At 33.5% G+C, this 14,355-nt stretch overlaps 1 protein-coding gene across 1 annotated transcript in view; it reads right to left on the bottom strand.

Annotated features, from left to right (window-relative positions):
• LOC145674650 (uncharacterized) overlaps window positions 1-12,508 on the bottom strand; it is a 28,320-nt gene extending 15,812 nt beyond the window's left edge. The window contains exon 1 of the mRNA XM_081744870.1: window positions 11,652-12,508. Within this exon, the coding sequence (XP_081600996.1) occupies window positions 11,652-12,013 (362 nt within the window). The 5' untranslated portion in view covers window positions 12,014-12,508. The remainder of the gene's footprint in view (window positions 1-11,651) is intronic.
• Window positions 12,509-14,355: the final 1,847 nt, after the last annotated feature.

Here is a 14,355-nt window from a genome sequence, read left to right as displayed (position 1 = left end):
AAACGGCAATGATTATTGTGGCTGCGGTAAAGTAAGCACGAGTATCAACGTCCATACAAACAGTGAATATATGATGAGCTCAGACAATAAATCCTAGGAATCCAATTGCTAGTAATGCATAAATTATTCCAAAAACACCAAAAGTTTCCTTTTTACCACTTTCTTGGGTTACAATATGCGAAATTATACCAAACCCTGGAAGAATTAAAATATAAACTTCGGGATGACCAAAGAATCAGAATAGATGTTGATATAAGATTGGATCTCCTCCTTCTGAGGGGTCAAAGAAGGAGGTATTAAGATTTCGGTCAGTTAAAAGTATTGTAAAAGCTCCTGCTAATACAGAAAGAGATAGAAGTAATACAGCAGTGATTACTACTGATCAAACAAATAATGGTATTCGTTCTAAGGTTATTCCGGGAGTTCGTATGTTAATTAGAGTTGTAATAAAATTTACTGCCCCAAGAATTGAAGATACACCAGCTAAGTGGAGGGAGAAAATAGAAAGATCAACAGAAGCTCCGGCGTGAGCGATGGCTCTGGATAGGGGAGGATATACAGTTCATCCGGTTCCTGCACCACTTTCTACAATTCTTCAAGTTAATAGTAGAGTTAATGAAGGCGGTAGCAACCAGAAACTTATGTTATTTAGACGAGGGAATGCTATATCAGATGCTCCCAGTATTAAAGGTACTAATCAATTACCAAAGCCTCTGATTCTGATTGGTAGAACTATGAAGAAAATTATAATGAAAGCATGAGCAGTAACAATTACGTTATAAATTTGGTCATCACCAATTAAACTACCTGGTCGACCGAGTTCTGCTCGAATAAGAAGACTTAGTGATGTTCCAACTATCCCTGCCCAAGCCCCAAAGATCAAATACACTGTACCAATGTCTTTATGGTTTGTAGAAAATAATCATCGTTGCAAGTAAAATAAATAGGGTGGCCGAAGTATTAGGCGATAGATTGTAAATCTATTTATGGTGTAGTAAACATCCTATTAGGTTTTATAGTCAATATTTATGATATCGCACTGCAATTCCAGAGTAGTAGTTAATATACTAAGTCCTAAAAGATTGCATTTTATTTATAGCTTAGAAGGCCATTAGTATTTTTTTAACTTAAAGTCTTTATTTAAAGGATGTTGACAGTTAAAGGTAAAATAATTATACCTCTTAATGAAATCATTATGAATATTGATCTAATTGGCATTTCTTGTTTTTTTCTTATTAAGGATGTTCATGTTTGGTTATAATGGTTAATATTGAAGGCAGCATAAGCAATTCGCATATAGTAGAAAAGGGTAATTAGTGCTGTTATTACTATTAAGGTGAGAATGATAAATGATATTTGCTCAGCAGTTTTTATGATGATGATTCATTTAGGCAAAAATCCTAAGAATGGTGGCAGACCCCTAAGGATAAAAGACTGGTAAAAATAGCTAATTTTGTTGTTGTGATAATTTTATAATTAAGATCCCAACACTGATACATAATCAGTTTTCTTCTCCTCGATTTGCTAATCTTATTGGGTATGCATGATATAAAAACGGTTATTTGGAAGAAAAACCACCTGTGTTTGAAAATTTCCTTTCAAAGATTGTGCAGTATATTGCGATTTGTGCATAGTTATTGCCGTAATAAGGTGTGTGTGGTGTACACAATGTTTATGCATCACACACTTTTTTACTATATATCATTACCATCATAGTATTCGTCTTGCGAATAAAATCAGAAAAACACACTGCTGAACAAGACTGTACTTTTAATATAAAAACACATTTACCCGTGACGTTTCGATCTTCTAGCCAAGATCCTCATCAGAGTACGTCTGATGAGGATCCTGGCTAGAAGATCGAAACGTCACGTGTAAATGTGTTTTTATATTAAAAGTACAGTCTTGTTCAGCAGTGTGTTTATCATTACCATAAAACGTTTTCCCAATCAATTCATAATTATAACATTTGAGGATATAAGAAGTTCTGACATAGATTGAAACGAGGGGACTCACTATAAATAAGTAACCCCTGTCAATTACAGCAGCATTTAATTTTTATTTTATTTATTAATTTATATTTTCTACTTCATGAATTTATTTCTCCCTAACGAAAATTTTTCATTTTGAAGAGTGGACGTTTCGGTGTAAACATTGGAACTTTTACACCGAACCAGCCTCACACCTAAACGTCCTTACACCGAGACATCCGTACACCGAAACGCCCTGCACCAAAACGTCCTACACCGAAACAGCCGCCCCCAACGTAAATGTCGGGATAGTAAAAACTTGTTATGTAATACCTCACAGACTGAAGATCAAAATAACAGCATTCCTTTGTACTAGGATAACATTTCAAACCAGGATAAAGGTGTAAACTGATGGCAGTGAAGGACAAACTGTGAAGGCGGCATTATTTTTTTAACTATTCACATAACTTCTGCCAAATATCTGTTACATAGCCTCAACTTTTCAATGGATAACTAACGGTATGAACCTGGTGCGGTGTATTACAAGGGTTATACTGTACCCAATTTAAACAATTGAATATCGTTTCACAGTGTGAAAGTAAGACTTCCGAAATATGCGAATAGAATACTTAAATTCCAAGTGTACATATGTAACAACTTGTTGATATAGAGTAAGAGAATCGAAGATAGAATCTGTTTCTTGGAAGCTGGATTTAGCTCTAAAACTATTACTAGCTATGCGTAAATCACTTACTTCTATAGAGATAAATGTTGAAAAAATCCTTAATTTGAAGCACTTCCAATTTGAATACAAAGTTACGGAAGGAAATACAACGTATCGTTGGGCCGCTGACCCGAACACAGAAGAGCTTTTCGACATCTTATACAATTTTTCTATATGAAAATCAGATAACAACAACACTAATCATTTGCAAGATAACAGCTCCTCGATCCTGTTACCATTTTCGTTTTATAATGATGAATGTTGAAACAGGAGACAGATAATTTTAATCGCTTCAGGTTTGAGCAGGTCTTCAACGAGAAAGATAGATCGTTTCCTCGGCAAGCTGACTCGATTGAACACATGATAGTTCTTGTGAAGTTTTAATCTACACAGATAAAGTAATCTATGTATGACACTATTATCTCTATGGATTGTATTAGATTCGACTTTTCAATTTAAATTTCAGGCCAAAATTTGTACATGTTTAAATATTTGGTTGCCTAGCAATATTCTTCACATTTGAAGCTAGTAACACTGTTATCCTGCATGTGTATGCCTTAATCAGAAATATTCGATTAAACATTTCTTTTCAAACGTAAAAGTTATAACACTGCCTTCTGGCAACTTTGATGACTCGCTACGGTATCTGTATTAAGACAAATTTACAAACATGGTAGCTTATTATGATATATCTATCATTTCGTTACGTTCACTGCGTTTTGTTTTGGAAGAAGAAGGTAAGACGAATACTGTATAGAAGTTGTATCGTATAAGAGCTGTAAAGAGCAGTTACCAACCGTAGCTTTCAAGATTTGATTGCAGAAAGATTCGTGAAGGCACTGAGTATATATTATTTATTTCCCTCCGTTTGCTTGATTGCAAATTGTTCCGCATGTGTCAGTTTCGCTGATGATTACACTAGGAAAGTAGTATCAGAATCATATGCTGACATGTCATGATACACTTTTGATATTTAGTTACTTTTCACATAACACTCAGTTAAAATATAAAGGAATTGATTAACAAATTTTTCATTACCGTAAACAAGTAATAAAAATCTCATTTAAATTTCCTAGACGATTTTCTTGGATACAAAATTGAAAACATCTATGTTGCATCCGTTAGTGCACTCCAGTTCTGAAACTGCGTTGTTCGTCACGGAGAAATTTCCTACGGGGCATTTCACACCACGTGTTAACAATAAGATAAAACTGGTTTAGCAAGAGCAATGTCGTTTTAAGGCACAAGGAGCGCAACAGATTGGGTGTCGGGTGGAGCACGACGTTGTAGGGATAGTGGCGGCTGGTGAGGGGGAGTTGCCGAAGACACGATGAGGGGGCTTAAATTTCTCTCTGATCAACTCATATAAACTGTGCATACCTTTCCCTGCGATAGCCTAAAACATTTCTTTCTATAGAATGTAACCGTGTGAACTGAATTGGCATGTCATGAAAGCATAGGAAATACAGAAGAGAAACGTTTCAGACTGTGTGTTTTCAATGATGTCCTTGACAAAATCAAAGTATGACTAACTGGTATTCGAAACACGAAAGCTTTTATCATGACTTGGTGTGTTCCGATCCAAGGCGGCTTCCTGATTTAAAATTCGAACTACAAATAGAAAGCAATGAACAAAATCTGTGGGGAACTTATCGACTAGAGAAAGGAAAACTTATCGGCGAACTAAAATTATTTGCAGAGGTTCGATCCAAAACCGAAACGAGATGTTGTGAGTGAATATATAAGTAGTGAGTATGAAGAGGAAACATGGTGAGACGATATTGAACCAGAGATGTAAAAAAATCAACTCAAAGAAAGCTAGCAAGTCTTGCTTCACGGGTACGATCAAAATTATATACGAATGCCCCATGTACGTCTTATGTTATACATAGCTCTTTAAGGTGTACAAATTCCTCCTTACGATACCCCTACCATAAGTAAATTTTTAACGAGCGTTTTTCAGACTCAAGATTATTGAATCTAGATTAAGGGTGAACCTCGGTCAAGACAATACTGAATCGTTTCTGTTAATGCAGTATGAAAATGAAATGAAATCTTTGAGTTTTACGTCCCACGATTATGCCGATTAGGCTAAAGGAGACGGTGATGATGAGAGATGAGTGAAATGGTGGAATGAAGAAAGTGGGAGGAAACGGGAGAACCCCGAGAAAACCCACGAGCACGGTGTTTGTCCACCACAAAGTTCACTTGGCGGGGGCTGGGATCGAACCCGGGACCCCAAGCACCAGAGGTGAACGCTCTACCACTGAGCCACCGCGCCCCCCCTTAATGCAGTATGAAATGGATATACTAAACAAAGTGAATTAAGGTGTCTTAATTAACAAACTCTGTCATGATAGTACAGAATTGAAAATATTTATGATGTAAGGTAAGAATGTCCTTGTTTCTTGTCATGTAAACAGATCAAAGTGATAAAAGTTAAATGGTATATATATATATATATATATAATGAGGCACTGCACCAATAGTAATCAAGCTGTTTGAAACAAAATTGAACTACCATAACTTCATTTTCGAGGTGTCAACAAGTAAGTGTGAAACTTTAAACCCAGTATCTCAAATACCACAAAAGAGGTAGAGTGCTATATTGTTTCATTATCTTTTAATGTGAGCTTATCTATCACTGTTTTCAAAAGCGCTAATTTATCAAAAATCATTAAAAACTACATAGTTCAATCTGGCTACAGATAGTTCGAAAGTGCATTTAGTTCACTGCTTTCACACAGCTCAGTTGATAACCCCATAATAAAAGGGGTTTAAGTTATACATGACGTTTCCAATAAGGTTTATTTATATTCAGAAATGTACTCTCCGCAGCACAATATGCTAAAAAATCGTTAATTTGAAGCACTTCCAATTTGAACAGAAAGTTAAGGAAGGAAATAGAATGTATCGTTCGGACGCTAATCCGATTACAGAAGACCTTCTCGACATCTTATACAATTTTTCTATATGAAAATCAGATAACAGGAATACTAATCATTTGCAAAAAGCAGCTCCTCGATACCTGTTACTATTTGCGTTTTATAATGATTAATGTTGAAACCGAAGACAGATAAATTTAACCACTTCCGGTTTGAACAAGTCTTCAACGAGAAAGATAGATCGTTTTCTAGGCAAGCTGACTCGATTGTAGACGACGAGATCTCAATATATCTTCCCATTTTTGCTTTTCGGAAATCAGTATTGAAACCAGAAGTAGTAGTAAGGTTCAAGCACTTGTGATTCTGATATAGTGTCGTGAATAATGAAGATATGTTTAAGATGCTAAAACGCTTTCAAAACACTTCTCACTATCTATTACCATGTTTATTTTGTGACGATACACATTGAAACCAGAAATGGTTCATTCTAACCACTTTCAGTTTGAATTAAACTTCAACGGAGGAAGTGAACATAATATTTAAATAGAGAATTGATTACAAGAAACAGCAACCTGATAGATTAGAATTCTTCCTCTAAGAAAATAAGTATTAAAATTGAATCTAATAGTGAATTTATACAACTTCCCTATTTGACAGTGTCGGGAATTGTCATTATATATTGTATTGAGACGCTCAATCGCTTGCAGAAAACTGATTCTGGTTATATGCTATCGTTTTTCTTCTATGACAATAAAAGTTGAAAAATATATTGTAAACGGTTATAATAGTGAATTTGAACCATGTTCGTTTCCTGTAGTGTTCTGCGGGTAATCATGATATGTTCAATTTAAACATTCAATTGTTTGCAAAAAGCCGCCTTTTGCTATATGATACCTTTTCTGCTCTGTAAGGATAAATGCTAAAACCGGAAATGGCTAACTTGAAATGCTTACCGTTTGAATAGAGGGTTAACGGGGGAGATAGACCTATTCTTGAGAAGCTGAATGGATTGTACGAATCCGTAACTCGATATCTCTTATAGTCCTTACTCTACAGAACTCAGTATTGAAATTACCTGTTTAAAAACTTTCAAAATCTTCCGACTTGATGAAGCGCTGTGGGTTGTTATATGACCATTCCAAACACTCAATCGGTTGTACAAACCGTTTATTACTGACTGTTACCGTTTTCGTCCTATGATGACAAATATTAACACCACAATGGTTAATTTGAATCTATCCGCTTTGAATAGCGGTTAGTTTGAAAATGTGGCATCTTATCTTAGGACAGAAGTACTAAAATAAACCATTAGTGTATCTCTCATGGTAAAAATGCAATTCCATTCCGCGATTGTCATATAGAATTAATTGTTGAAACCTAGATTAATATTAAATTTAGACACTTCTTGATTTGGTAGAGTAATGTCAAGGATCGTGTTATGTTTGACACTCAATTGTTTGTTGAAATTTTTCTTCTTGCTCTATTTTAGTTCTCTGGCGATAAAATTTAAATCGGTAGTGGCTAGTATTAACCAGATCTTATTTGTATAAGATTTCAACGTAGAAGATGGAACCTATGTTTGAGATGGTTCATCCCATGCAAAAAATCACATTCTGAGAGCTTTTACAATGCTCATTCTACGGAAATCAATTTTCAAACCAGAAGTACTAGTTATATGCAGGAAAATAGAGTAGGTAATGCTAGTTGTTAAATTTAACTTTAATTTTTAAGGCTTCACCTTCAATTTCCTGGTTTTACATCGAATAGCTGAGAGTTTGCATCTTCAATTGCAAAAAGTATGGACCTGTGCAAAAAGCCAGTTTGAAGTATGGTAAATGCTATAAATACACGAGTACTGACAAGATGATAGAAAACTGATCCTGGTGGAATACAGTCAAAAATAGTGTAAAAAAAAATATTTAAAAAGTTGAGAAAAGATGCAATTTAAAGAAAGGGAAAATACGTGGAAACACAAAATGTATTTTAAAAAATAATATACAAGTAAACTCTGACCCCTATGCTCCATAACCTCCTCGTTTCTCTTGGTTCCTTGTACTCTCACGCTCCTGCACTTTCGATTGGATCATAGAATATTTTCCAATGGGTGCAAGAAATCTAATAAAAGTAGACAATAGTTTTTCCTAAAGCAGTCATCATTGTGCTTTCCTAACGTAAGCCTGCATTGAAGAATGAAATGCCGCTTAGGTGTATGTTTCCATTCTACTATGAAACTGTTGTTCAAAAGGCGAGATGTACTTAATAAATTTGTACTGAGGATTATATTCCTAATCTGGACTGTAGAGGGCAATTTACACGTAAATAATTAAATAAATAACGTTTTCCTAGTATTTTGTGAGTACAACAGTACACCGCAATAAAATTAACTCAACATAGCTCTGAAATCACTCTTAATAATAATCGTGATGTCGGCCTACAGGAGTACTATATAGAAGAAAGAAAACCCGTTAAAATGCTGCTGCTCTTAACAAAAATTGACTCTAACCTTGCTTTGAAATGAATTTCTAGTCATAATGACCATCTTTTAAAGGAAACCCATAAAGAGGAAAACAACGTCGGACACACTTTTTAAAGGTATTAAGATTCTATTTTGTAAAAAAAAAAAAAAAAACCGTAGCTTTTTGCACTGATAAATCTATTCTTAATCTTGTATTTTGAATACTATTCTTAAAAGAAAAATAAAAAAAATCCTGGGGTACTTGTATCTAGGGCCATTCTCATGTGTGTCTAAAATCTAAAAGCAGAATAACAAAATTTATTTCACTCACTTAGTAACAAAGACAAGATCTCAAATTAGATCCTCTGCAGTTATAAACAAAATAGCTGCCAATAGCTGTTAAAGTTCGAAACATGTTTCAAATAGAATGAATAGGCATTTTTTTTTTGCCTGGGATATTCTTACATTCCTTTATATTCTCAAATAAGATCTCAATTCATTTCAGTCGCCTAAAAAGAATGAATGATCTCAGAATTATATCATCTACACTTATAATCAGAGTAGGACCCGTTCTGATCAACAAGTTTGAAACAAGTTGATGCTACGATCAATATTTCTTTCCTTGTTTGTCAGTACGGACATTAACACTTCCCCTTTCATTCATTAAAAAAAAAAACTCACGATTTACTTCCCTCTTCTAGTAGGGATAGCACAATATTAAAAACAGAATTCTAATATAGGCTCAGAGCAACGGAAACAAAAATTTCGAATCGGAAAGCGCTAAAAATAGAACGAAATAGAACTTTCGTCCAGCTAGGAATATTCTTACAAATTTCTAAATTCTAGAAAAAAGAAACTCTAAATTTGTTACACTTAACTACTAAAAATGAAAAGAAATAAATTATTCATTTCTCAAGATTGGTTGTAGAATAGTTGCAATTAAAAGGTACAAATCCGAAACATGTTACGAAAATGTTTGTAATTCTTATTCTTGAAATACTATCGATCTTGTAGTTGACAATAGTTTTTCCGCTTCTCAACGCGAACGATATAATTCGAAATTATCTTATCCGTATTAACTGAGGGAAACACATTATTTATTGTTATCTGATACAATATAAAGGATACAAGTATGTTCGCAGATTACAGAAACTAAGATTATCCATTTCTTCTGTTTCTTACCTATTAAAAAATTTGACCTCATATTTACGCGCTCTGAGGAACTACGGTTTTACTTTAAATAACGTTATCGGTATTCGATGAGTGAAATAATTAGCTATTATGATCTACAATCTAACAAAGGATAACAATATCTTAGGTATGAGCTATAAAAATCTTCCAAATCGTTTTATCTGTAACATGTTTTGAATCTGGATCTATTAATGGCGAGCGTTCGGCTTTTTAACATAGGGGTTACAATATGGAATTACGCCATTTTGTAAGATAAGTGAAATGACTTTAAATTTTGGTGGATCTTAAAGAGAAAACGCACACAAATATGAGTACAAATTATTTCCTACTTTTGTATTTATTTTAGACGTGTAGGGACATTATAGGGAGCACTGATGCCTAAAAATTGTTATAAATATTTTTATACATCATTGGAATAACTGTGTATTGTCCTGGATTACTCAATAGGTTATTACTAATAATGTATATTTTGCAGTTATTTTTCTTGTTGTATGCTATGTCCAAAAACTGATATATATATATATATATATATATATATATATATATATATATATATATATTTAGAAGTCTATGTAAAAATTACTTTACTGCACAAACTTGTATTTTTCCTGTAGCAGGCGAAATAGCAATAGCTTCAGAAAAAACGAATGCATATACAAAATATTTTGAAATAAGGAACTGATGAGAATAAATATGAAGAGCAACGTTCTTGCAATTTCCATGTCCTTTGCCGATTGCCATTTCTAATCATAATTATAATACTAAATATTATTATAAAAATTGCGCAAAATTAATACCAATGAGCGAGAACTACTGAGCCTAAAAACTATGTATTCGATAGTAATTGAAGCCCTATTTGATTAATCTCTCATCTCTAGTCTTCGTAATATTTTGGGCTCTTTCACCTCTATAGTACTCTTTTACATATTGTTAGTCATAAGTGTATGTTAACTTGCTGTTATAAATTAGTATATCAACCGAGTTTCATCTTTCTTACATGATGACTGAGAGAGAGAAATAAATTTCTAACATCTTCTTTAACACTTCCATTTCCCCTGTTCTGGTAAACCAAATAATGATACATAGCCTACAGTTTCTTCAAAACTCTGATGTCTTGCATAAAAGTACTTTGAAGTATACAAACACTACGGTGTGAATTTCTATACAAGACCAGCCAATATTAAAACATTAACTGGTCGAGGTTTACTATAAAAGATGGAGAACTAATTCGTAATAACACTTCAAATAATACCGTGTTGTACATAAATTCATTCACAAAGTAGCTAGCAACCACTGTAAGCTACATGAAAAACAAAATTCAATGTGCTAAATTATGACACGGAAAAAAATATTTGGGAGTTAAGGAATCCACATAAGCAAGAAATTTACGTTCCTAATGTATTGTGTTACTTTGGGACACAAATATGCAAGCAATGAAAGCATTTCAGGATGTTACTTATAATATCTTTAGGAACGTAAAAATACATATTCTACACGTATGATATGTAAGTTTATGCTATACACAGTGTTTTGCGCTATCCTCGTTTTTGTGTATACTTATTTGCATTGACCCAATTGGTCCCAAGCGACGCATCCCTTTGCTTCCAATCAGACCATCATCCTGCGCCTTGCCTAATTTACATATCAATCTTTTTCTTTTACCGACCATCTAGCACATATTGGTTAGTGTTGTTTGTACAATAATTCTTGTATCGCCTACGTGCAATAGGACCCTAAAGTGAGCATGTATGGAGAAATAGATATTCATATCTTAGAAATGATTGCTGAATATATTTCAAGTCGACTTTCTTGAAAGAATTTAGTACCGGTATTAAAATGAATTTATGTATGTATGGTCACCTACAATTAACGAACACCCATTGTTGGTTAGAATACTCTTTTTACTTGTATTTTATTAATGTTTTTCGAAGCCCTCCGCAAAGGTGAGGGTAGACTCATTCGAGCTAAATCCCGAATAAAATAACAAACGTTTTGTTACAGTATAACGATTTTGCATTAAAATTTCGAAAATTTCAGGATAAATTTCATTCTCACGATCGGTCATTTCACCTGGCTCTAAAAAAACAAAACACTATCGTCGAGCACCCATATTGTAAATATATACAAGATTAAAGAATTTGGTGAGAAATTCGTACTTAATAATAGATAATTATTATTTTATCTTGATACGAACTACATAAGATTTGTAACGATGGTATCGATCTTATTATTATTATTATTTTGTATACAGTTAGTCTATGTGTGCCATGTCATTTCCAAATTTCAGATTAGTAATTTACATTCGAGATATCTCCCATGCCTAAATATTATTCATGAATTATTGCCTTTAACCTTACAAACTTTCCGAACCAATGTATCGGTATTATTAATCTGAGCCAATTACTATATGAAAAATTGAATATTACCTTTCTGGCTGAACTGAATTTAAACTATTTGTTGTTAATTGTTTGGAGTCCTCAGAGTATGACGCGCAAGTCTCTTGAACCACTAGTTTTCTTAGCGTTTCTGTATCACTTTCAAATGAAGGATGTTCTACGGCAAATTCTGATTTCACCGTATCAACGTTTAGTTTTTCATCCAAGGAATACATAGCTGCATCCTTCTCCATTGTTTTCTGTCCTTCCGTTGTAGATAATACTAATTCTTTGTTGTCAGTCATCAGTTCACATGTCCACCCTTTCCCTTCGAGTGGATCTACCTGAGGTAAGTCATAATCAAATTCTTCTTTGCACATTAATTCCAACTTAACAGATGACTCACCAGCCATTATGACTTGAAATTTAATAAGAATTTGACGCTGTTCTTATACTTCCCTTGACTTTTAAGCTGCCAGTGTTAATGAAATGATTGACAAGAACGTTCACAGCAACTTTACACTTGTAATCAAACATACGATCAGATTTTAATAAAATACAGAATTAATGCAGTTTGAAAACAGTAAGTTCTTCTTCACAATTTTAATGTACCAGGTAGCAAAGACCATTGGGCTGTTATTACGTGTATTAAGCGTATAACAAATTATAAAAGCGAATTACTTCACAAAAGAATTAAAGTATAGAGTAGATAAGTTATGTCCCCTTCAGAGAAGAATACAAATACGGGTGAGGTAGCGGGGAACAGAATGATGTAGTTGTTGCCCTCTGAAAACTTCTACGATAGTTTCTCTACAAAGGCAAACTTTTTCTCAGAGTTGCCAGGTATATGGTGAATGCCATGTTTGTGTGAAATCCAAAGAAATGCTCCCTTCTGATCATTTGGAGGGAGGAGATGCTGTAAATCAAGCTTCAGTGACACATGACACATGGTTAGCCAGCAGTTAAAGAGCAGAGAAATTCCGTCTTAGTCTTTAAAATGAAGGACGAAAAAAAAAAAGCGTTTCAAAAACTTATCAATGAATATATTATATTTGAGAGTAAATATGTGACTCATTTTGCTGTAGTTTAATTTAATAGACTACAGGGGAAATCTGGAGAGATTGCTTGAAAAATTTAATACAAATTATTTAACACATTTTTCAGTCTCGATACTTCCATAGCCAGAAAATAAAGTTATAAATCAATTTAGCTCGCATCACCATTGAATTTATACTTCTTGCAGCTAGCATTCATGATCGACTCAAACAACTTTTATTATTATTATTATTATTATTATCTCTTATATTTTGATTTAAAGTAGTTTCAAACTTAAAAATTTGACAGGATCTGTGATTACTGTTCTTCGTGGTGATTACCCGTTTGTTACTTTCGTAGCTTTCTTCCTGAAGAAGAATATCATCATGGCTTATTATCTAAAGGAATTAGCTGTTATTCTTACAGTTCCCAAAACTTTCTTACAGCACTTACGAACATTAATGATGGAAATGCAAATATTGGGATAATTTATACAAAACTGAAAGGTAGTTACTGGGATACATATAGTATGTAGTTGAAACATGAATTCAAATGTATGCTTTTGATTGGTCAAAACAGGAAATTGTCAACAAATCTTTATCTTGTCGTCTAACAGCTGCTCACAGTTTTTTAAAGGAAGTTTTTCCAAACATTTTTTTTAAATAGTTTGTTTTGTTAACAAAATTTCAATTACTAATTGCCAATGGTTACTCAAAGTTAAAATATAACTTCCTTTTTTTTAGTATCGGATCGAAATACTTGTAATTACGGTTATGAAAGAACTATCCAACAACTTAGGAACGTGGGCGATTTGATCCAAAATTATTCATTTCAGTTGCAGTTATGCTTGGCTATTAAGGGCAAATTATGGGGCAATTGATCAGATTTGACTCTGAATCTGAACAAATTTCACACTGATTAAAACTATATACATATTAATATAAATACTTATCAGGCATACAAATAAGCAGTAGAATTTAGTAATAAACGGAATGAGACATTCTGAAAGATGAGTGAAAAACAGAAATTAAAAAACTCGAGCAGAAACAGAAAGGTAACAATCAAATGATATTTCTGTTCATACGCTAAATATATGCCCTTTAACGTACAAACTATATATTTACTAACATTCGGATATAAGAAATAAATGACAAATTAAGAGTACTTTTTTAAAAATGCTCACTTTTTAAAGGATGAACAAAGAATGATTAAAAATGGAATACAATGCAAGCTTTACATACATTATGACCACCCCACCTGCAGCAATAAAACAATCTTTCTTTAATTTCAGCCATCATATCATAAATATATGCCACTTTATCTTAAATATAATATACACTATTTTTTTTCGATTATGGAGTAGTGCATTGTTGATGATTAACGAAAAGTAATTAGAAAACTTTTTCGAGTACATCTTTTTAGGTTATGTTGTTTCAGTTTGCGGCTCACATAAAACCAAAGATTTCTTCAACTCTAGACTAAATCATAACTAAAGGGAAAGGCCAGGCTGGTAGCCAGACCAAAAATGTTGGGGGGGGGGGGGTAGAAATTACGTAGGCCCGAACCAACCATATTATAGTACATCTACATATTATAGTTCATTAGGAAACCTACCGAGAATACTTTAGGGGTCCGGCCTTCCTAGACCCCCTTGGATAAGTATAAAATAACTAAGAGGAACTTACGATATAGCAAAACCCTTGCAACGATATGACGGACA

Source organism: Thermobia domestica, chromosome 17, assembly GCF_964235325.1.
Source record: "Thermobia domestica chromosome 17, izTheDome1.hap1.1, whole genome shotgun sequence".
In the NCBI taxonomy this organism is placed as follows: domain Eukaryota; kingdom Metazoa; phylum Arthropoda; class Insecta; order Zygentoma; family Lepismatidae; genus Thermobia; species Thermobia domestica.
The sequence above is the reverse complement of the archived record's forward strand: the minus strand, read 5'-3'. Positions and strand labels throughout refer to the sequence as shown.